Below are 24,400 nucleotides of genomic sequence, written 5' to 3'. Positions count from 1 at the left end.
AGTGAGGACACGTATGCCTGCGCTGTTGTTACTAGTCAGGGTAGGAGAAGATGTGGCCTCCGAGAGTCTTGATTGAGGTGGCTCTTGGAACTGGTAATGAATTGGTAGATTGGATCAGGAAGGGTTGGCAGTCACTGTGAGCAAGAGCAGAAAGGTGTCAAATAGCATGGAATGTTTGGGGAACTGTGTAAGCGCTACTTGGAGGAAGAGGCTGGTGGGACTGGGCTTTAGATATCTGATAGCAGAGAAATGATGGGGCAAATAAGAAAGGAAACGATTATTGTCATGCCAAGTGATTGGGAGTTTATCCTGTCAGCATGCAAAATGCTTAAAATTGAAAAATTTTAAGAACTAAGGTGATAAAATCAGGTACAGTACTGTGGAAGGTAAATTGGAAAGGAGAAACAGGGAGACCAAGTGGGTCAGTGATTTCAGACCTGCTTACTCATCTTGGAAAAGTGTTTGAAATGCAAATGCCTGGGCACCCATTTCCCTGAGATTCTGATTTTAAGTAGGTCAGAGGTAGAGACAATATTAACACACTTCATAGATGATTCTTATGCTCCAGCTCTATGAGGTCCACTGATAGGTGTTTGGGACCCATTGAATACCCAGAGCAAAAATTCATGTCCAAAATACCTGAACTACCGCAGTGGGAATGCAGAGCAGGATAGAACAGGACTGAAGAGACTGACAGGTTGTAGGAAGGCAAAGAAGAACACAGATTCGCAGTGGTGCTCACAGTCCAACCCAGTTGAACGGAGGAGGCATTTTCCACACTAAGAAAGAGGAAGGACAGATGCTTGTGCTGGGAGAGGAGGTGCCATGATTTCTCTTGGGGAGATGTGAAACTTGAGGTGCCATGAGATATGTAGGCAGCTGGATGTAAGCTTCTGAAGCTGAGGATCTAAATGGGGATTTTGGAATCATCAGGACAACATTCACATCATAATGAAGAGAGCATATGGAGTGAGCAAAGAAGGTGAAACAGTCCCATGGGCTCCCTGCCCTATTAGGGTGAGGCTTTGACAGCAGGCTGGACCGCATGTGGTGAGAGGTCAGGAGAAAGCCCTTAAGAGGCAGTGTCAGAGCAGAGCTGCCCCAGGGTGGCTGTGGTAGGCAGCTGGGCAGCTGAGTGTGTCAGGGTCACCCAGACCATTTTTTCAGAATGTACTTGTGGCTCTCCTGACTTTAAGGGAAGTAGAGATGGCTTGGCCATTTTGAACGAGTTTCCAGAAATTCTGATATAGCTTCCTTCAGTCCAAGCATTTCAGGATTGGAAGGTGAAAACTTTGTTGCTGTCTGTGGCATTTGTGTGCTTAGTGTTTGCCTTTGCTCTCCTGTTTTTGGATTCTGACGGTGTGACGTTTACATACCAAAGAATTGCCACTAGAACATTTACATTAATAATTATAGCACAAACTTAGAGACAATTTCAAAGGACTACTTCTGAAAACATTTGCTCAAGTTCATAAGTATTTAGTCTTCCAGGATGACTGCTTTGAAGGAAATAGCATTAATTCAAATGACAAACTTGAAACAGTGTTTAAAATGTGGTTGCCCTATTAGGATGTATACATAAATAAAAATATTTTGACTTGCCTAAAGGAAATAGCTCATAGGTCTAGAAGATGCAGAAGGATGCTGTGGTCAGGGTGCTTTGAAGACCTGGGTTGAAATCAGGTTCTTTCATTTAAAAAGTTGCTGAATCTCTCTGGGCCTGTTCCCTTGTTTATAAAATAAAGATTGTGTCTCAGTGGTAGTTAAAGTTCCTCTCGTTCCAAAATTATATGAATCTATTTTTCTAAGCCTCTTAAGCTACAAATAATTTCTTCCTCTTTATTCCTGTCATGTAGGTTATATTGGATTTAATCCCATTTTTTTCATTTATCCCATCAATGCAGATGTTTCAAACTTATATAAAATTGTGTATAATATTTTGAAGTGAACAAAGTATAAAACTTAGTTGTTTTATGTTTTTTTCCTACAGATTGGACAAATGGATCATGTTGAATCCTCTTCTGTTCCTGAATACAAAAAAGCAGTAGCTTCAAAAACCATCGGCATTTCTGAAGGTTTGTAGGTACTGTGGGACTAAAGCCTGGCTTTGGTTAACCTAAAAGAATAAGCACTGCTTCTTGGAATACGAAAATTAGAAATAGTTTTCATATGTGAGCTGAAGCCATTAGCCCCCAGATCTTTTGAGTAGGATCATTTTTGGTTTTTTTGTGTGTTTTTAGGATGGTAGAGAGAAACTAGGGAATGAACCCGGGACTTCCTGCATGCTAAGCATGTGTTCCACCACTGAGCTTTTCCTCCAGCCCCTGGGATTATTTTTATAATAATACAATTGGCTTCCATTTCAAGGTCACTTTTTTCTTTTTCTTTTTCTTTTTTTTTACAATATTGAAAAATTATTTATTTGACAGATAACTTCTGAAATAATATAAATGAAAATAATTTGTATATACACTAATTCAAAATATTTTCACTAAGCACCAAGTAGAACAGTTTTCACATTTCTGCCCCAGACTTACTTGTTTGTTTTAGAAAAAGGAAAAAGAAGTTTTATTGCTTTGCTAGCTAAGGAGAAACACAGGGGACTATTGTCCCAGAGGCTTTGATTCTACCAATCAGAGCTTCCAACTAGCATGAGATAACCAGGTTAAACCCTTATATAATTTGAGTAAAAATATCTTAAAATCTTTAACCTATACCTTCGAACTGAGGGGATCTACTGGCCTCAGGCTGGGTAATCACAGGCCATAGGTCCACAAGCCAATATTTTTTCCCCTTAGAGGCCAGTTACCTTCCCTTTAATACCCAGAAAGGGTATTAAGTGTGACTCAATCTTAGTTTCTGTGGATTTCACCTGCTGACTGCGCTGCAGAGTAGAGCTTTGTGCCGAGGTTGCTGTTTGTGGTTATCAGCTGAGCTGGAATTTGAGGCTCTTGCTAAATAGCCAAGCAGTGGTGAGGTGTTCAGTGTTTTCATTTCATATTGGAAGAATGAAATTAGGGTAATTATGGTTTTACATTCTTTATATTTTGTTTTTTTCTGTGTTTATTTCTAGTAGTTTGTACCTGCTTTCTCTTTCTCATTCAGCCTTGTCAGCGGTGTGGTTTATTCAAAAAACCAGGTTTTGGATTATAAATTCTCTCTGTTGTTTCTTAATTTTCTTTTTCACTAATTTCTGTTCTTACCTTTATTATTTCTTCCATTTTGGGAAGTTAATTTGTTGTTTTTTTCCTAACTCTTTTATTTCCTAATATGTGCATTTGTGGCTAAACGTATTTACATATGGACCTAGATAAGAGTAGTGGACATGCATGTCATTTGGTGTTTAAGTCCATACAACTAGCTCATAGAAAGGATTTTTAGCTTCTAAATTTTAAGCAATCTGCCCTGTGTTTTTGTGATTGATTTCCATTTTCCTCATGTTGTGATTAGATGATATATATGATGGTATGACTTCTTAGATACTGTTAAAATTTCCATTGTGGCCTAGTATACATAGTCATTTTTTTCTAAGTGTTCTACATTTGTTTGAAGAGCATAAACATCATCTGTTGGGTGTATATAAGGTAAGTATATAAATCTTCATTTAGTCAGGTTTCTAAATTGTAATGTCTACATTTCCAATAACTTCATTTTTTATTGATCATTGTTTTTTAAAAAATTTTTTAGTTGTAGATGTACAAAATACCTTTATTTTATTTTTATGTGGTGTTGAGGATCGAACCGAGTGCCTCACACGTACTAGAAAAGGGCTATACCACTGAGCTATAACTACAATCCTGATTATTCATTTTTCAGAAGAATACATTTGAAATTGCCCACAATCATTGTGGAATTGTTTATTTCTCCTGCTAAATTTGAAAAATTTTAGCCAGATGTGTTGGTGTACAACTGTAGTCCCAGAATTTGGCAGTCTGAGGCAGAAAGATTGCAAGTTTGAGACCAGTCTAGGCAACACAACAAGATCCTATCTCAAAAATAAGAAGGACTGGGGATGTGGCTTAATAGTAGATCACCCCTGGGTTCAAGCCAATTATGACACACACACCCACACACACATACAAATTAGATAAATTTGCTTTATATATTTGAGGCTTAAGATGAATTTAGTTCAGGAATGTTAAATGTTTTATTGAGTTTTGTTTATCATTAATGATCCTCTTTGTACAGTTAATTTTTCCTAATACCTTATTACACTCGTGTTCTTTTTTCTAGTACATCTTTTATGAATTTTTTTGTTTTTTTAAATTCCATTATGAAAAATGTCTAGTATACTTCATAGAAGATAGAATAGTATGATTAATCTTCATGTACCCGGTAATCAACTTTTTTTTTTTTTTTTTTTTTTTTTTTTTGCGGTGCTGGGGATTGAACCCAGGGCCTTGTGCTTGCAAGGCAAGCACTCTACCAACTGAGCTATCTCCCCAGCCCCGGTAATCAACTTTTAATGTTACCAACTCATGACTAATCTTTTCTTACCTATACCCCCACTCATTCTTCCCACCTTTTCCTGGATTGTTTTAAAGCAAAATTCAGACAGCACATTATTTTATCCATAAATATTTTACAAGTATCTCTAAAAGAAGAAGTACCCTTTTTTAGGCATAGGCATAATAATGTTTTCATTCCTTAAAAACAATATTTTCATATTAAGGTGAGCCTAATGAAGGTTCAAATGTTGCCAATTGTTTTATTTTTAAAACTAGTTTCTTTGTTCTAGTGAGATTCCAAGTAGGTTTAATAGCTTCTATGTAAGTCTCTTTTCACTTCCGGGTTCCCATTCTCTGTTGGTTTTTTTCCCTTTTGCAGTTTATTTGTTGAAGAACCAAGGATGTATGTCTTGAAGTATTTATCAGAATCTGGATTTTTCTAATTGAGTCTGTGTGATGTCATTTAATATGCTCCTTGCCCTGTTGAATGTTCTATAAATTGAACATTCCTTTACTTTCAAGTTTGTAATTACATTGTGGCTGTGTCCAGCATATAACTATATTTTATTCCTTTAAGTAATTAGATAATCTGTTTCTTTAATTAGTAAGTATAATCAGTATTCATTTTTTATATTTACTGCTATATTAATACTTGCTTCTAAAATCCTTTGTGCTTCCTGTTTAGTGTGTTCCCCTCCCCAAAGTCTTGCCTCTGTTGCCCAGGCTGTACTCAAACTCCTGAACTCAAATGATAAGAACCTTCCAAGTAGCTGGGACTCCAGGCATGCACCACTGTGCTGGGCTAAGGAGCTTTTTTCCCTTTATTTCTTGCCTTTATTTATTTATTTATTTATTGGGGGGCGGGTACCAAGGATTGAACTCAGGGGCACTTATCCACTGAGCCACATCCCCACCTCTTTCTTTCTTGCCTTTTATTGGATTAAGTTATCACATTCTTCTCCCTCCATTGGTTCAGAAATTATACTTTTGATTTCTTTTCTTTTAGTGATTGTTTCATAACTGGGTTAAAAATAAAGGTAAATGTATCTACTTCCCAAATACTATAAGGATTTATGACCTTTAACATGTACTTGTTCCCTCCATATTCTCTGATACTGGTTTTTTTTTTATTGTAAACAAATGGGATACATGTTGTTTCTCTGTTTGTACATGGAGTCAAGGCATACCATTTGTGTAATCATAAATTTACATAGGGTAATGTTGTTTGATTCATTCTGTTATTTTTTCCCTTCCCCCCACCCCTCCCACCCCTCTTTTCCCTCTATACAGTCCTTCCTTCCTCCATTCTTGCCCCCCTCCCTAACCCTAACCCTAACCCCTAACCCTAACCCTAACCCCTCCCACATCCCATTATGTGTCATCATCCGCTTATCAGCGAGATCATTCTTCCTTCCGTTTTTTTGAGATTGGCTTGTCTCACTTAGCATGATATTCTCCAATTTCATCCATTTGCCTGCAAATGCCATAATTTTATCATTCTTTATGGTTGAGTAATATTCCATTGTATATATATATACCACAGTTTCTTTATCCATTCATCAACTGAAGGACATCTAGGTTGGTTCCACACTCTGGCTATTGTGAATTGAGCAGCTATGAACATTGATGTGGCTGTATCTCTGTAGTATGCTGATTTTAAGTCCTTTGGGTATAGACCAAGGAGTGGGATAGCTGGGTCAAATGGTGGTTCCATTCCAAGCTGATACTGTTTTTTTTAATAATCTAAATCTACACTGGTTTTAAACCCTCTCATTTAGTCTCCCTTGTCTATTAAGTCAATGCTTATTTAGGATTTTTTTCAATGTGTCTATCAGTTTTTTTGCCCACAGGTATTTTGTTTAAAATTTTTCTTTATTTAAATAATGTAAATATGTAAAATTAAGATACAAGTTTTGTGAAATAACACTTACCTTAACTGCACTCTGGCATTTTCTGTTCACTGCATTGCCCACAGTTGCTTCTTGCATCCGCTTTAAGAATCCAGCTTCTGTGGCTCAGTGGTAGAGGGCTTGCCGAGCATGTGTGAGGCACTGGGTTTTATCCTCAGCACCACATATAAATAAATAAATAAATAAAATAAAGGTCCATTGACTACTTAAAAAAAAAATTATAAAAAGAATTCAGTTTCCTTCTTTATTCTTTCATCTAGAGTCTGTGAGTGGTAAATTCTCACAGTCTTTGAAAGTAGTTTTAATTTTACTGTAATTTTTTTGTGGTAACTTATAACTGAGTTATAGAGCTCTGGGATTTTTTTTTTTTTTTTTTTTTGGTGCTGGGGATTGAACCCAGGGCCTTGTGCTTACAAGGCAAGCACTCTACCAACTGAGCTATATACCCAGCCCAGAGCTCTGGGATTCTAACTCTAGGATTTCCCTAAGCATTTTAAAGATATTATTCCATTATATACTGGCATTCCTAATAGCTGGGCTTATATTGTCTATGTGCTGTTAGTCTAACTGCTGTTTATCTCTGATTGCTTTAAAAATTTTTATTTATTTTGCTTTTTTTTATAGCATGTCTAGATGTGTATTTCATCTTATTTATCTTTAATTTGAAGGTTTAACATTGGGAAATTTTCATCCATTATCTTTTGAGGTATTGCTTCCACCCCATTATTTTACTCTGTCTTATAAAAACACTATTAGAACAACAGAGACCAACAGAGTTTAGAAAGGGGATTGAGAGGGAGGGAGGAAGGGAGGGCTTAGGGGAGTATTGGGGAATGTAATCTACCAAATTATGATATGTCCATGTACTAATATGCCACAATGAATCCCATTTATATATAACTATAATACACTAATCAAAATAATAGTAGAAGGGAGATCAGTAGAATAGAGCAGGCAGAAAGTGGGGAAGGAAAGAGGAGGCAGAATCACGACCTGACTCACTTTTCCCACTTCTGGCATATATCCAAAGGACTGAAAATCAACATATTATAGTAATGGTGCCACATCAATGTTTGTAGCAGCTCAACTGACAATAGCTAAGCTGTGAAACCAATCTAGGTGCCCTTTAACAGAAGAATGGATAAAGAAAATGTGGTGTGTATATACACAATGAAATATTATTCAGCCATAAAGAAGAATGAAATTATGGCATTTGCTGTAAATGGATAGAACTGAAACTCTGATGCTAAGTGAAATAGGCCAATCCCCAAAAACCAGAGGCTGACTGTTCTCTCTGATACATTGACACTAACACCAGTGGGGGCAAGGGATGGGGAATAGAAGTTCACTGGATTAGACAAAGGGGAATGAAGGGAAGGGAGTGAAGTTATTATACTCCATGTATGTATAATATGTCAGAATATACTCTAATGTCATATATATCTAAAAAGAACAAATAAAAAATTGTTTTAAAAAGAAACAAAAGATTGACCAAATTATGTTATGTACATGTGTGATTGGCATAGTGAATTCCGCTATTATGCATAATTATAATCACCAAATTAAAAAAAACTGGTATGTTGGACCTTCTCACTCTATTCCTTATTTTTTTAAGCACTCTGATAATTTCTGCCTCTTCATCTCTTAATGGTGTACTCATGGTGATTTCCTCAGATTTGTTTTCTAGTTTGCTAATTCTCTGCTGTGTAATCATTGCTTTTTTCACTTATTCCTTATGATTTTAATTTTGATGACTTCATTTTTAACATCTATAATTTCTGTTTCTTTTTTGAATCTATGTTCTCCTTTATTACGCTTTCTGTGCTTACTTAAATTTAATTGTTTTTCATATAAGAAAGTTTTCATTTTAAATTTCATTTTAAATTAATTCATTATACCATAAAAAGTGATCTGAACAATATGTTGCAAATGTCTGGTATATTTGTGTTACCTTAGAAAGTGTTATCAATTATTATATTTTTCCATGTGATTTTCCCCCTACTATTTTAATTGTAACACATATTCTGGATTAGTGAATTTTCTGACTCACATGGATGAAGAAGATCAAAGTGACAAAGAGGAATCTTCAGAAGCTGCATTTTCAGGAACAGAAAATCATTCTAGTCAGAAAACCTGTGTGTTCCCTTCTGCTGATTCAGCTGTCAACCTTTCAAATGATCAGAATACTATATCACCTGGTAATGTTCTTCACTTTTTTCATTTATATACACTCTTATTTTCCATTATGTTTCTGAACTATATACAGGGAATATAGTCATGAAGGATTTGTGAAGTCATTTCATAATATTTATTTTAGGGAGAAGAAAGTTAAAATTTGTACCATTCACATGAAGAACTTCATAAGATATGCTTCAACTATGTATTATATCTCTATGTGATATATTCATGCTAAATATATAACAACTGGAATTACTGTTATTTTTACAAAGGTTGAGAAATTCAAACTGCCAATTGTGAGAACTTAAATTTTAACTGAGAACAAAATAGTGTTTGCTGTTTTTTGGGTCTCTTATCATGTGCCAGATACCACTGTTTTGTATGCATGATGCCTGGGTTAAGCCTGTGAAGTAGTTATTATATTATCCCCATTTTATTGTTGAGGATATTGAGGCTTAGAAAGATTTAGCGCTACTTTTTGCTCCATTTCATTTGGAAGAAGTAATTAAGTTTAAAGTGTTATTTTTTAGACCTAATAAATACATTTTGTCTTATGAATAATAGGACCTTGTATTTATGTATTTACCATATAACCCACATTAAGATAGAAAAATTAAAATGTTTTTCTCTAGTATTATATGTATGGTTATAAACTTGGAAGAAATCATATTACTATTTTTTAATAAAGTGAAGAATTTAGATGTCCTAATGGGTGTTTCCTCCAAAGTTGGCCTTTTGAATTATTAATCAAAAATAGCATAGATTTTCTCTTTTCCAGTTAACTTCCACTTCTTAGCACATTCTTCTGAGTATTCTTACTGGCAAATGTTTTTGGTAACAGCCATTAGATACTTAGGTCAGGGATCAGCAGCAGTCAGTTCTGTAATGTAAGACAGTTTATATTTAAACATGAAGCTGTTCATTTAAGTTTCACTCCTTACCAGAGTGCTTTGGAGTCCTGCAAAAGGGCGTTCTCTTTTAGCAACAATGATGGAGAAGTACTAAACTTGCCCAGTTTTGGCAAGGTTTGCCCAGGTTTATAGCTGCTGTGACTGAGAGCTTGTGGTCACTGATCACTTAACAGAAGGAAGAGCAACTTGTTACCTGTGTTTGATGACTAAAACTTCAGCCTTTAACCTGAGAGGTTACCAGCTTGACTAAGATCTTACTTCCCTCATCCAGCCACTCAATGCAGGGAATCCTGATTCAGTCTTTCTTCATGAATAGGTCTACAGAGGCCACTCAAACACCAATAGAAAGTATCTCTTGGCTGGGTGTGATAGTGCCTGTCTGTAATCCTAGTGACTCCTGAGGCCAAGGCAGGGAGATCACAAGTTTGAGGTCAGCTTCAGTGAGACCCTGTCTCAAACGAAAAAATAAAAAAGGATGGGGGTGTAGCCCAGTGGTAGGGGGTACCCTTGGGTTCAGTCCCCAGTACAGAAAAAAAAGTTTCTTTAATGGTCCTGTCTTCCAAGTAGGAACTTTTTCTCTTTACATTTATGTAAAGTATTTCCCTCTTAAACTTAATTAATTGCTATTAAGAACTCTTAAATGCCCAGACCCTAAAAACAAAGATAAAAATTCTTGAATTGGAGATTAATAAATAGAACCAGGGGCTGGAGAGATAGCTCAGTCGGTAGAGTGCTTGCCTTGCAAGCACAAGGCCCTGGGTTCAATTCCCAGCACCCCAAAAAAAATAGAACAATATGTGCTCAAGAAAGCATATTAAAAACATGACTCATGGGCTGGAGCTATAGCTCAATGGCAGAGTGCTTGCCTAGCATGTGTGAGGCATGGGTTCAATCCTTAGCACCGCACAAAAGTAAATAAAATAAAGGCATTCTGTCCATATACAACTACATGAAAAGTCCATCTACAACTACAAGGAAAAATAAAAAACATGACTCAGGAAGCCAGGGCACGAAGATTACAAGTTCAAAACCAACCTGGAAAACTTAGCAAGACCATGTCTCAAAAAATAAAAAAGGGCTGGAGATAAAGCTCAGTGGTAGAGTGCCCTTGGGTTCAGTCTCTAGTACTCCCCCCAAACACAACCACACACAAATAAACCCATAAACACACATACACAAAGCCCATGTGGATGCCTAAGTCTCAGGAGAAGTTTGGTTAATCTTAATCTTATAAAATCATTTTTGGGGGGAGAGCAGGGGTACCAGGGATTGAACCCAGAGGTGCTTAACCACTGAGCCACCTCCCTAGCCCTTGTTCATATTTTATTTAGAGACAGAGTTTTGCTGATTAGTTTAGGGCCTCAGTAAATTTGAGAGGCTGCCTTTGAACTCTCAATCCTACCTCAGCCTCCTAAACTGCTGGGATTACAGGTGTGTGCCACTGTGCCAGCTCTAAAAAAACCTTAACAAGGAAACTTTTTTGAAAAGTGATGTCAGAACATTTTCCCTGTATTAACTTAATTATCTTTCAAATTCAACATGTAGAAGCTTAAACAGATTATTTTGCATTAGACATACTTAGTTAATATTGGACAAGTCATAAAAATCATTCTTTGGATCCTATTCTTCCAAGTAAATATCTTCTTGAATTTAAATTAGATTTTTTCCAAGATGTGTAATTTATTAATTTTTTTTTTAGATGTGAATAACAGTGATGAATTATTTGAAAGGTAAATATTTTAAGAAATAGTTCATTATTTTACTTAAATTGGGGTATGAATGTGTGTCCTGGGAGTTTTGTTGTCCTTTGAATGTGAACTTTTATATTACACATCTTTTTGAAGTTTAAAGGAATATAATACATTCCTATTGGGAATAGAATATTCTGAGAAATGTTGTTACATCCCTTGTTTTTTTTTTTTTTTTCCTGGGGGAACTGGGGGTCGAACCCAGGACGTTGAGAATGCAAGGCAGATACTTTGCCACTGAGCTACATCCCAGTTCACATCCCTTGCTTTTTAAACACAGGTAATTAATTACAATACAATAGACTACATTTGCTACCTTTTCTTTTACTCAGTATGTATTAAATTTAAACAGACAAGACCCATAGTTGTTTTCTCATGGGCCTAAAGTTTTTTTTTGTTTTGTTTTTTTTTTTTAAAGAGTACCTGTGAAGTCATCAGTTGTAGATGAGTAGGTGTTTCTAGGAGACACCAGAATTACAGAAATAGAAGGAAAAGTAAATGTATACTTATCATTTTGTGTCTGTCTATGCTCTTGAAGGGCATAGTTTTTTATATTTGTTTTTGCTAATGTAATTAAGTTGTAAATGCTAGTTTCTATTAGTCAAATTACATTTGCAATTGAAGTATTTCAGTAGATCCACTCCAGATGGCTGGATTAGCTGATGTTGCAGATATCATCAATGACCTTATAACTAGAGGCGGAGTTTCCAGTAAAGAGCTTGGCTTAACAGAACAACAAGCTAGGAGTATCTCCAGGTAATCATTGAAGAGTTCTTTTTGTTATTGTTTTGGTGCTAGGGATGGACCATTGGGTTCTGCCATCAGGCATTCATTCGCTGAAGAATTCAGTTTTAACCCATTCAAAATGTTTCTGGTTCAGGAATATTGTTAATTTGCCTCATTTCAATGTAATTTTTATGAAGCAAATTTGGAGTTTAGGATAGAATTTTTCTTCATAAATACTTTTTGTGATATATTCCATTCCTGCCTGTTCCTCAAAGTGTATAAACCAGTTAGCTAACAGCACAGCTATATCTGGTGAGTTTTCTCAGGTCTCGTCATTAAAAGTACAATATGAATGAATTCTATTTTTTATTAAAAGTAATTATTGGTTTACTTTATGGTATTATATCCAAAATATTAACCCTTAGGTTACTTTTGCAATAGCCTTTCTATAGAACATTAGGTTAAAATATTTTCCATGCAACCCTTTCTGGATGGAATAAAGGCTGACTCCTTCATTTTTTCTTGATATTCCTTAGTTGCTTAATAGAAAACAGTCAACCTTATAAGATTTAGATATACTTCCACTTATTACTTCAGTGAAAATGCAGGGTATTATGAAACTTACAAGGCTATTAATAGAAAACAGCACAATAAATAAATAAGAAAGAAAAAAGAATTTATCTACTATATCATGACCTTATATCAAGACCATGTTAAACCCTAACTTCCTAATGAATTTAGTTAACTCTAATAGTTCTTTTTTTCTCAAATTAATAATTATATTATGAATATTTCACCAATAGTCTATAAGTATCAAGAGTTAGAATAAAAACAGCATTTGGTTCCTACTCTTGAATGGAGATAAACTGTAAAACCAAATTCTGTCAGTGTGCTAGGGAGCTCAGGAGAAGAAGGTCAATCAAAAGGAAGCTTCACCAGTTTTGGAACTTGATTTGTATCTCAGAGGATTAATAGAAATTGTGTTCTGCTAAAGACTGGTAACTGTGAGAAAGAATGTTCCAGACAGACAATATAATATGCAGAGATATGATGGTCAGCAAAGGGCAAGAAGTCAGATGTAGCTAGAGTTTGTGGGTTGGAAGGGAGTGGGACTAGCTGGTGTGGGGACAGAAGCACTGAGCTGGCCTTGTCTACTGGCAATATGGAACTCAGCAGAGGACTTTCAGCTAGAACTGGGAGCCAGATGGCTGACTTACTTCCAGAGTCCAGAGATGAGGTGAATCAGAATGGAGAGTGTAGGTCACAGGGTTAGTAAACACTGGAGGCTGTCAGAAGGTGAGGATGATAGGTTTTCGTCCATGATTAAGTTGATGGTGATTTCTTTAGCAAAATAGAGAATGTAGTTTTATATATAAAGTGCCAGGAGAACGTTCATTCACTAATTAGCTGTAAGTCCTTTGACAGATGCCAAGATGGGATTTAGATAAGCAAGAGCTTTGTTTGGAAAATCTCTGTGAGGGGGAAAAGGAACAGGAGCCATAAAAGGTGGGGACTAGCTATTAGACTGCAGTGCTGATATAGATCTGCTCCAATGTTGAGGGTCCCCAAGGTCACCCTTAGGGTCAGATTTTGTTAGGAGAGCTCATAGAACTCAGTGTATAGTCATATTTGTGGCCGTAATTTGTTATAGCAAAAAGGTTGAAAGCAAAATCAGCAAAGGGAAAAGGTACTTTAGGTAAATTCCAGGGGAAAACAGGCATAGCCTTCCCAGAATCCTCTCCCAGTGGAGTCACACAGGACATGCGTGATTCCTTGAGCAACAAGCTGTGACAACACGTGTGAGATGCCGTCTGCTAGTAGTTGATTAGATTCAGTACCTGCGGTTCTACTGAGGATCTTTCCTGGCATGTCCCAGGAGCCAGACTGTTTAAGGAAGGGTTCAGAATAAACCACATCTTCTGTAACTGTGACCCAGCTTCTACCTAGTATGGTGTCTTTTTCACACACTGGATGAGGCATCTAACCCCCAGACCCCACCCCTATCCCATTTTCTCAGACCACCCAAAGTACCTCTTACGTTAGTTCAGATCCTCTGAGAAGCCAAGATGGGATTGATGTATAAGAGATTTGTTTTGGGAAATGCTTGTGAGGAAAGATGGAAGGAAAGAGAATTAGAGAGGATCTCAGAATGCAGCATGGTTCTACGAATATAAGAATAAGCTACATCAGTAGTGGTAGCACCTCAAGCCAGGTCACCCACTGAGTCACCCATGTTTTCAGGAATGAACCAGCCAATACATTCCTGCACACTTAGTCATTAACTCAGCCAATTGTGAGAGGTGTGGCCTGGACCTGAATATGGGAGTAGATCCAGAAATCTAGCAGCTTGGAAGTTAGCTCTATATTAAAAATTTTAGCAGTGGTTGATTTGCCAGAATACATTCTACTGTCAGGTATAACTAAAAAGAATAATTTAAAAAACTTTTTAAATTTATTTTTATTGTAAACAAATGGGATACATGTTGTTTCTGTTTGTATATGGAGTAACATATACAATGCGTAGTCATACATTCATATAGCGTAATGAGGTTTGATTCATTCTGTTATTTTTTCCTTCCCCCAACCCCTCCCACCCCTCTTTTCCCTCTATACAGTCCCTCCTTCCTCCATTCTTGCACCCCTCCCACCCCCCATTATGTGTTATCATCCGCTTATCAGCGAGATCATTCGTCTTTTGGTTTTTTGAGATTGACTTATCTCACTTAGTATGATATTCTCCAATTTCATCCATTTGCCTGCAAATGCCATAATTTTATCATTCTTTATAACTGAGTAATATTCCATTGTATGTATATACCACAGTTTCTTTATCCATTCATCAATTGAAGGACATCTAGGTTGGTTCCACAATCTGGTTATTGTGAATTGAGCAGCTATGAACATTGATGTGGCTGTATCTCTGTAGTATGCTGATTTTAAGTCCTTTGGGTATAGGTCGAGGAGTGGGATAGCTGGGTCAAATGGCGGGTCCATTCCAAGTTTTCTAAGGAATCTCCACACTGCTTTCCAGAGTGGCTGCACTAATTTGCAGCCCCACCAGCAATGTATGAGTGTACCTTTTTCCCCACATCCTCTCCAATGCGTATTGTTGCTTGTATTCTTGATAATCGCCATTCTAATTGGGGTGAGATGGAATCTTAGTGTAGTTTTGATTTGCATTTCTCTTATTACTAAAGATGGTGAACATTTTTTCATATGTTTGTTGATTGCTTGTAGATCTTCTGTGAAGCGTCTGTTCATATCCTTAGCCCATTTGTTGATTGGGTTATTTGTATTCTTCGTGTAGAGTTTTCTGAGTTCTTTATATTCTGGAAATTAGTGCTCTATCTGAAGTTTGAGTGGCAAAGATATTCTCCCACTCTGTAGGCTCTCTCTTCGCATTGCTGATAGTTTCCTTTGCTGAGAGAAAGCTATTTGGTTTGAATGTATCCCAGTTATTGATTCTTGCTTTTATTTCTTGTGCTATGGGAGTCCTGTAAAGGAAGTCTGATCCTAAGTCAACAAGTTGAAGATTTGGACCTACTTTTTCTTCTATAAGATGCAGGGCCTCTGGTCTGATTTCAAGGTCCTTGATCCATTGTGAGTTGAGTTTTGTGCAGGGTGAGAAATAGGGGTGTAATTTCATTCTGTTGCATATGGATTTCCAGTTTTCCCAGCACTATTTGTTGAAGAGGCTATCTTTTCTCCATTGCATATTTTTGGAACCTTTGTCTAGTATGAGAAAATTGTATTTATTTGGGTTTGTGTCCATGTCCTCTATTCTGTACCATTGATCTACCTGTCTATTTTGGTGCCAGTACCATGCCATTTTTGTTAATATTGCTTTGTAGTATAGTGGAAGATCTGGTATTGCAAACCCCTGTTTCATTCTTCCTGCTAAGGATTGCTTTAGCTATTCTGGGTTTCTTATTCTTCCAGATGAATTTCATGATTGCTTGTTCTATTTCTGTAAGGTATATCATTGGGATTTTAATTGGAATTGCATTGAATCTGTATAGCAATTTTGGTAATATGGCCATTTTGACAATATTAATTCTGCCTATCCAAGAACATGGGAGATCTTTCCATCTTCTAAGGTCTTCCTCAATTTCTTTCTTCAATGTTTTGTAGTTTTCATTGTAGAGATCTTTTACCTCTTTGGTTAGATTAATTCCCAAGTATTTTATTTTTTTGAGGCTATTGCAAATGGAGTTGTTTTCCTCATTTCCCTTTCAGATGTTTCGTCACTTGCATATAAAAATGCTTTAGATTTATGCATGTTGATTTTCTAGCCTGCTATTTTGCTGAATTCATTGATGAGGTCTAGAAGTTTTCTGGAGGAGTTTTTTGGATCCTCTAAATATAGAGTCATGTCATCAGCAAATAGTGACAGCTTAAGTTCCTCTTTTCCTATTTGTATCCCTTTAATTTCTTTAGTCTAATTGCTCTGACTAGAGTTTCGAGGACAGTGTTGAAAAGAAGTGGTAAAAGAGGACATCCCTGTCTTGTTCTGGTTTTTAAAGGGAATGGTTTCAGTTTTTCTCAATTAAGAATGATGTTGGTGAAGAGAGAGCCTACAGAGTGGGAGAATATCTTTGCCACTCAAACTTCAGATAGAGCACTAATTTCCAGAATATAAAGAACTCAGAAAACTCTACACGAAGAATACAAATAACCCAATCAACAAATGGGCTAAGGATATGAACAGACGCTTCACAGAAGATCTACAAGCAATCAACAAACATGAAAAAATGTTCACCATCTTTAGTAATAAGAGAAATGCAAATCAAAACTACACTAAGATTCCATCTCACCCCAATTAGAATGGCGATTATCAAGAATACAAGCAACAATACGCATTGGAGAGGATGTGGGGAAAAAGGTACACTCATACATTGCTGGTGGGGCTGCAAATTAGTGCAGCCACTCTGGAAAGCAGTGTGGAGATTCCTTAGAAAACTTGGAATGGACCCGCCATTTGACCCAGCTATCCCACTCCTCGACCTATACCCAAAGGACTTAAAATCAGCATACTACAGAGATACAGCCACATCAATGTTCATAGCTGCTCAATTCACAATAACCAGATTGTGGAACCAACCTAGATGTCCTTCAATTGATGAATGGATAAAGAAACTGTGGTATATATATATACAATGGAATATTACTCAGTTATAAAGAATGATAAAATTATGGCATTTGCAGGCAAATGGATGAAATTGGAGAATATCATGCTAAGTGAGATAAGTCAATCTCAAAAAACCAAAAGACGAATGATCTCGCTGATAAGCGGATGATAACACATAATGGGGGGTGGGAGGGGTGCAAGAATGGAGGAAGGAGGGACTGTATAGAGGGAAAAGAGGGGTGGGAGGGGTTGGGGGAAGGAAAAAATAACAGAATGAATCAAACCTCATTACCCTATGTAAATGTGTGATTACGCAAATGGTATGCCTTTACTCCATGTACAAACAGAGAAACAACATGTATCCCATTTGTTTACAATAAAAAAAAAAGAATGATGTTGGCCATGGGCTTAGCATAAATAGCCTTTACAATGTTCAGGTATGTTCCTACTATCCCTATTTTTTCTAGTGTTTTGAGCATGAAGTGGTGTTGTATTTTGTCGAATGCTTTTTCTGCATCAATTGAAATAGCCATATGATTCTTTATCCTTAAGTCTATTGACATGATGGATTATGTTTATTGATTTATGGGTGTTAAACACTCCTTGCATTCCAAGAATGAACCCCACTTGATCGTGGTGCACGATTTTCTTAATGTTTTTGGATACGGTTTGCCAATATTTTGTTAAGGATCTTTGCATCTATATTCATCAAGGATATTGGTCTAAAATTTTCTTTTCTTGATGAATGGATAAAAAACCATCTTTGCCTGGTTTGGGTATGAGGATGATATTAGCTTCATAGAATGAGTTTGGTAGGGTACTCTCCTTTTCTATTTCCTGGAATACTTTGAGAAGTATTGGAATGAGTTCTTCTTGGAAGGTCTTGTAGAACTCAGCTGAGAATTCGTCTGGTCCTGGGCTTTTCTTGGATGGTAGGTTTTTAATGGCTTCTTCTATTTCATTGCTTGATATTGATCTCTTTAAATTGTATATGTCCTCCTGGTTCAGTTTGGGAGGAGCATATGTCTCTAGAAATTTGTCAGTGTCTTCGGTATTTCTATTTTGTTGGAATACAGATTTTCGAAGTAGTTTCTCATTATGTTCTGTATCTCAGTGGTATCTGTCGTGTTATTTCCTTTTTCATCATGAATTTTAGTAATTTGAGTTTTCTCTCTCTTCTTTGTTAGTGTGGCTAAGCGTTTGTCTGTTTTGTTTACTTTTTCAAAGAACCAACTTTTTGTTTTGTCAGTTTTTTGAATTGTTTCTTTTGTTTCAATTTCATTGATTTCAGCTCTGATTTTAATTATTTCCTGTCTTCTACTACTTTTGCTGTTACTCTGTTCTTTTTCTAGGTGCTTTGAGCTGTAATGTTAGGTCATTTAGTTGTTGACTTTACATTCTTTTCTGGAATGCACTCCATGCAATGAATTTTCCTCTTAGTACCACTTTCATAGTGTCCTAGAGATTTTGATATGTTGTATCGTTGTTCTCATTGACCTCTAAGAATTTTTTAATCTCCTCCCTGATGTTTTCTGTTTTCCATGTTTCATTCAATAGCATATTATTTACTTTCCAGGTGTTGGAGTAATTTCTGGTTTTCATTTTGTCATTGATTTCTACTCTAAGTCCATTATGATCTGATAGAACACAAGGCAGTATCTCTATTTTTTTGCATTTCTTAAGGACTGCTTTGTGGCATAACATATGGTCTATTTTCGAGAAGGTTCCATGTGCTGCTGAGAAGAAAGTGAATCCACTCATTGATGGATGGAATATTCTATATATGTCTATTAAGTCTAGGTTATTGATTGTTATTGAGTTCTATGGTTTCTTTGGTTGGTTTTTGTTTGGAAGATCTATGTAGTGGTGACAGGGGTGCATTAAAGTCACCCAGAATTATTGTGTTGTGGTCTATTTGATTCCTGAAATTGAGAAGGATTTGTTTGATGTACAGGGATGCACCGTTGTTTGGGGCATAAATATTTACTATCATTATGTCTTCCTGATTTATGGTTCCCTTAAGCAGTATGAAATGTCCTTCTTTATCCCTTCTGACTAACTTTGGCTTGAAGTCCACTTTATCTGATATAAGGATGGAAACCCCGCTTTTTTACTGAGTCCATGTGCGTGGTAGGTTTTTTCCCATCCTTTCACCTTTAGTCTGTGGGTATCTCTTTCTATGAGTTGAGTCTTTTGCAGGCAGCATATCGTTGGATCTTTCTTTTTAATCCATTCTGCCAGTCTATGTCTTTTGATTGATGAGTTTAGGCCATTAACGTTCAGGGTTATTATTGAGATATGATTTGTATTCCCAGTCATTTGGGCTTATTTTTGGTTTTTAATTTGGCTTCATTTCTCCTTTGAGTGGTTTTTCTCTAAGGTAGTTCCTCCCTTTGCTGACCTACATTGTTGTTTTTCATTTCCTCCTCATGGAATATTTTGTTGAGAACATTCTGTAGCACAGGCTTTCTATTTGTAAATTCTTTTAACTTTCGTTTATCATGGAAGGATTTTATTTCATCTTCTGAATTAGTTTTGCTGGATATAGGATTCTTGGTTGGCAACCATGTTCTTTCAGAGCTTGAAATAAGTTGTTCCAGGCCCTTCTAGCTTTTAGAGTCTGGGTTGAGAAGTCTGCTGCTATCCGTATTGGTTTCCCCCTATATGTAATCTGATGCTTTTCTCTTGCGGCCTTCAAAATCCTATCTTTATTTTGAATGTTAGGCATTTTTATTATAATGTGCCTTGGTGTGGATCTGTTGTGATTTTGTGCATTTGGTGTTCTGTAAGCCTCTTGTATTTGATTTTCCATTTCATTCTTCAGGCTTGGGAAATTTTCTGATATTATGTCATTGAATAGGTTGGTTGTTCATTCCTTTGGTTTGTATCTCTGTGCCTTCCTCAATCCCAATAATTCTTAAATTTGGTCTTTTCATGATGTCCCATAGTTCTTGGAGATTCTGTTCATGATTTCTTACCATCTTGTCTGTTTGAGTAACTTTATTTTCAAGATTAAATATTTTGTCTTCATTGTCTGAGGTTCTGTCTTCCAAGTGGTCTAGTCTTTTGGTGATGCTTTCCATTGAGTTTTTTATTTGGTTTATTGTTTCCTTCACTTCAAGGATTTCCGTTTGGTTTTTTTTTTTTTTTTTTTTTTTTGAGAATCTCTCTCTCTTTGTTGAAATGATCTTTTGCTTCCTGCAGTTGCTCTTTCAGCTTATTGGTATTATCATTCATTGCCTGCATTTGCTCTCTTATCTCATCCTTTGCCTCGCAAATCATAAACGCGAATCATCTTAATCATGTATAATCTGAAGTCCTTTTCTGTCATTTCTTCTAACATACTGTCATTGGATTCTATTAATATAGAATCTAGATTTGTTTGGATCATTTTCTTCCCTTGTTTTTTCATGTTGTTCATGTATCTTCCCCTCTAGCAGTGCAGATCTGGTGTATTGCAGATTTCCCCCTATAGGCTTATAGTGGCCCTGTAGGTTTCCAAAACCTTTTCTTTAAGGGGAGATCAATATTAGCAATGCCCAATTCAGAAAGTATGCAATCCTAGACCAAATAGCCCCTATGAGGACAATAACAATATTGTCATAATAAACAGAATGAGTTCAAATATTATCTTCAGTAAAACAACCATTTGCAATAAGGTCTGCAGTTTCTAATGGAGGACAAAGAGGATGCAGAGGGATGTAAAATGTAGCTGTTAATGGGATAAGAAAAGAATATACAGAAGTTCTAGATAATAGAAAGGGTGAAAGTGTAATCAAAAGAAATTGGATGTTAGCATGCAAAAAAGGGAGAAAGAGACTCTGAGGGAACAGGTAAACAAAAGGAAAAGAGAGCAAGAAAAGTAAAGAAATATAAATTAAAATTTTTCAATAAGGAGAAAAAAGAAAATCTACACTATAACAGTCATATAGTAATGAAACCTCCCAGTCTTCAGTAGCCTGATGCATGAGAGGTACCTGACAATGAACTTCAAGCCTCCAGGCGTCTCAGGATGGGATTTGCTCCACCTAAAGATTGGAGCCAGGATTATCCCAGATGGCCGCTCTGACTTCGAAATGTGTTGGCAAATGGGGAGCTGCAGCTCAGGGTGTGGACATGGTCAGCTGGAGGTCCTGGAGGCGGGGTGTGGTTGGTCAGGCAGGGGTCCTGGAGGTCCGGTGTGTTTGGTGTGGTTGCGGGATCTTGGAGGCTGGGTGCAATCAGTCAGTCTGGGTTCCCGGTGATAGGGCACAGTCAGTTGTTCTGGGGGTCCTGGCGGCAGGGAGCAGTCAGTCAATGTGAGGGCCCCAAAGGCAGGGAGTGATCGGTCAGGCTGAGGGATCCTGGAGACGGGGCTCAGTCAGTCTGGCCAGGGGTCCTATGGGGCCTGGTTGTTGTCTCAAAATGGCGGCAGGCACGTGTAATCAAACCTACAGGTACTATAACAGTGAACTTCCAAGCAACAGCAGGCAGCTGGTGCTCCACTGGCGATCAGTGATCAGTTTGCTGATTTTTGTCGGACCATTGGGAGGTGAACCTCATGCGTTGGATGGTAGATAGGTGTAAGGCAGGCGATGGACAGGCAAGAGGCAGGCAAATGATGGATGATCGGCTCCTGACAATAAGCAATCTGCACTCAAAAAAGGCATTGATATGCTGGCAGACTGCAGGTGATCACAGCAGACAAATGGGGTAAACAGCAGGGGATCGATAAGCAGCAAAAACTGCCTCACCAAGAAACAGATATCCTCTGCTTGAAACCGGAATTACGGAGCGACAAGGAACGCAGCCTCCCTCTAGTCTGCCATCTTGGATCTCCCCTAAGAATTTTTTAAAAAGAAGTCATTGAGGATAGTCCAGGAACTTGATCATAGATAAGAAAGTCCAAAACAGAACGTTTTAAGACATCAATATTGAAGTGGTGAGCAGAGATGAAAGAAGGCTATGCAGTGTTTTGAGAGTTAAAGATAAGACCCAGGTAAGACAATTTAAAGAGGGAAAAGATGTTTAAATGTAACATTTAAAGCAAATGTTACAGAGAATTGTTGGTGACCTTTCTGAGGCCATTTTCTTTAGAGTTGAGGGAATAAGACTAGAAAAAGTTGATTTGAGACCATAAGTATATATTACTTTCAAGACAGGGCAAAATCTTTCCAAATGAATGCTATTTAGTTCTGGTACTTCTTCCTGGACAACAAATTTAAAGGCAAATGATGCCTTGTTAAATTTCACAGGATTCAACATTCTTCTGTCAGATGTACACAAAGAACTGAGAAGGAGAGAAGAGAGATCCGAATCTGGATGAAAAGAAAACAAAAAGAAAGAATGACAGAGTACTTAAATCAGCTGGCAGAAAAGAGAGGGCAAGAACATGATCCCTTCTGTGCCAGAAACAATCCAGTAAGTCTGCAGTATCAAGGGTAATGGAATTATCACACAACATCTATAGTTTTTTTCTGGCAAATGTGCAAGAAAAGAATTAGCATAATTTAGATTCCTTTTTTATTGGGCAGATGGAAAAGTCAACATCTTAAGCCAGGAAAGTTGAGAAATTACGTTAGCAAAGTACAGCAGGACATTGTGCAAACCATATTCTTTTGAACTATATTAAATATTTTTTCTCCATCAAGTTAATTATGGCTCTAGCATTTTAAACAAATGAGATTGTTGAGTAGTTGGGTGTCCATTTGGAGTTGTTCCTTTTCAATGAGAGTCAATGGCAGTTAAACAACCGATTATGTGTGTTGAAGCCATTTTTAAACTTGATTTTCTATCTATAAGTTATCTGCAAAGAATAAAAAAAAAATTATGGTCTAATCATGTACCGGCAGAGCAATGACTCTTCTGTGTGTATATGGTTTTTAACTGCCTTTAAACAGTTAGCATTTATTTACTGAGCCCTGAATATGGGTATCCCCATTTCAGGAATATTTTTTTCTTCAGAAGGTGAAATAAAGTAGTGTTCGATCCCAGTGGCTTGGGAGGCTGAAACAGGAGGATCACAAGTTCAAAACCACCCTCAGCAATTTAGCAAGACCCTAAGCAACTCAGTGAGACCTTGTCTCTAAATAAAATATAGAAAAGGGCTTAATGGTTAAGTGCCCCTGGGTTCAGTCCCTGGTACCAAAAAAAAACATAGTGTTTGATAACCATATTACTATGAATATCACATTTAGTTCATAGTCAGAGGGCTGGGAATATAGCTCAGTTGGTAGAATGCTTGCCTGCGTGCACAAAGCCCTGGGTCAATCCCCAGCACCACACACACACACACACACACACACACACACACACACACACGAGAATAGTTAGATTACAGTTTATCTCTTACTTTGTAATTTAAAATAAAATATGATATCACTTCATTTTTAAAGCATCATTAGGAGTACGAATTCTGTAAGTGTATTTTTCAGATAAGGTTGCCCCATTTAAATTCCATAGTGTAAAAGTAATAAACTTTTATTTAAAGAATGTACTTTACTTACCTGTCTTCTTTTTCTCTTCCTCTTATTCTTATTCTGTGCTGGGTATCAAACCTTGGGCCTTGCACATGTTAAGCAAGCACTCTCCCACTGAGCTACATCCATAGCCTTATAACAATAATTCTTCATGTTCTGGAATAAGATATATAGATATATGTATTTGACATTTGTCTCAGTTTGCCTTCTGACACATAATTTTAAAAAATTTATAAGTCCCACGGCAAACTCAATACAGGAGGCTTTTGATAAATATTTGACAGTATTAAAATGATTTTCAATTACTGTCTCATTTCTGCTTTTTCAACCAAGCTGTTGCTGAAATTAATCACAAATCCTTACATGATGTTTTAACATTTTTATGTTTTGCATTAGAATGGAAAGCTTTATCAAATATGACAGCATTTTGTACTATTTTCTGAATAGCAGAATTATGCCTAATGGTTTATTTGGAATGAACACTAATGAGCTAATTGAATATTTCTTATGCAGTTTTACTTGACATCAAGAGAAATCAGGCTGAGACAAAAGATGAAGCGTGAAAAAGATAGGTAAGCTTAGTAACTATATCCTGAGCATTCTCTGGCATAGATAATGCCTCAGGAATTTTATTTTCATAATTTTTTTTGTCTATAAACAAAATTATGGGAGATAACATTGTAAGGAAAATAATCGGACTCAGTAGCCTCTTTAGAAATTTGCTTTTGAATATTATTGGCACCATTCAATTCTTATGACTTTCATTTCTGCCCTTCTCTCTTTCCCAACCCAGATATGTATGTGTATTTGGGAAATATGGGAAATACCCCCAAGGTCATAACTACAAATGTCTTTAATAATATACTGTACTTCCTAATGGTTTTCAGAAATCT

General features: G+C 36.7%; 1 protein-coding gene across 22 annotated transcripts in view; it reads left to right on the top strand.

Annotated features, from left to right (window-relative positions):
* The window catches only part of Cplane1 (ciliogenesis and planar polarity effector complex subunit 1), a 140,942-nt gene that overhangs the window by 92,496 nt on the left and 24,046 nt on the right, over window positions 1-24,400 (top strand). For 14 of the 22 annotated variants that reach the window (XM_047555850.1, XM_047555853.1, XM_047555852.1 and 11 more), the window contains 7 exons: window positions 1,991-2,075; window positions 8,392-8,556; window positions 11,147-11,177; window positions 11,401-11,475; window positions 11,820-11,951; window positions 22,284-22,449; window positions 24,021-24,079. In XM_047555850.1, coding sequence (XP_047411806.1) covers window positions 1,991-2,075; window positions 8,392-8,556; window positions 11,147-11,177; window positions 11,401-11,475; window positions 11,820-11,951; window positions 22,284-22,449; window positions 24,021-24,079 — 713 coding nt within the window. Of the gene's footprint in view, window positions 1-1,990; window positions 2,076-4,827; window positions 5,584-8,391; window positions 8,557-11,146; window positions 11,178-11,400; window positions 11,476-11,819; window positions 11,952-22,283; window positions 22,450-24,020; window positions 24,080-24,400 lie in introns of those variants that run through there. The other 8 variants (XM_047555863.1, XM_047555860.1, XM_047555855.1 and 5 more) reach the window with 4 other exon arrangements.

The sequence above is a fragment of the Sciurus carolinensis genome, chromosome 6 (genome assembly GCF_902686445.1).
Source record: "Sciurus carolinensis chromosome 6, mSciCar1.2, whole genome shotgun sequence".
In the NCBI taxonomy this organism is placed as follows: Eukaryota; Metazoa; Chordata; class Mammalia; order Rodentia; family Sciuridae; genus Sciurus; species Sciurus carolinensis.
The sequence above is the reverse complement of the archived record's forward strand: the minus strand, read 5'-3'. Positions and strand labels throughout refer to the sequence as shown.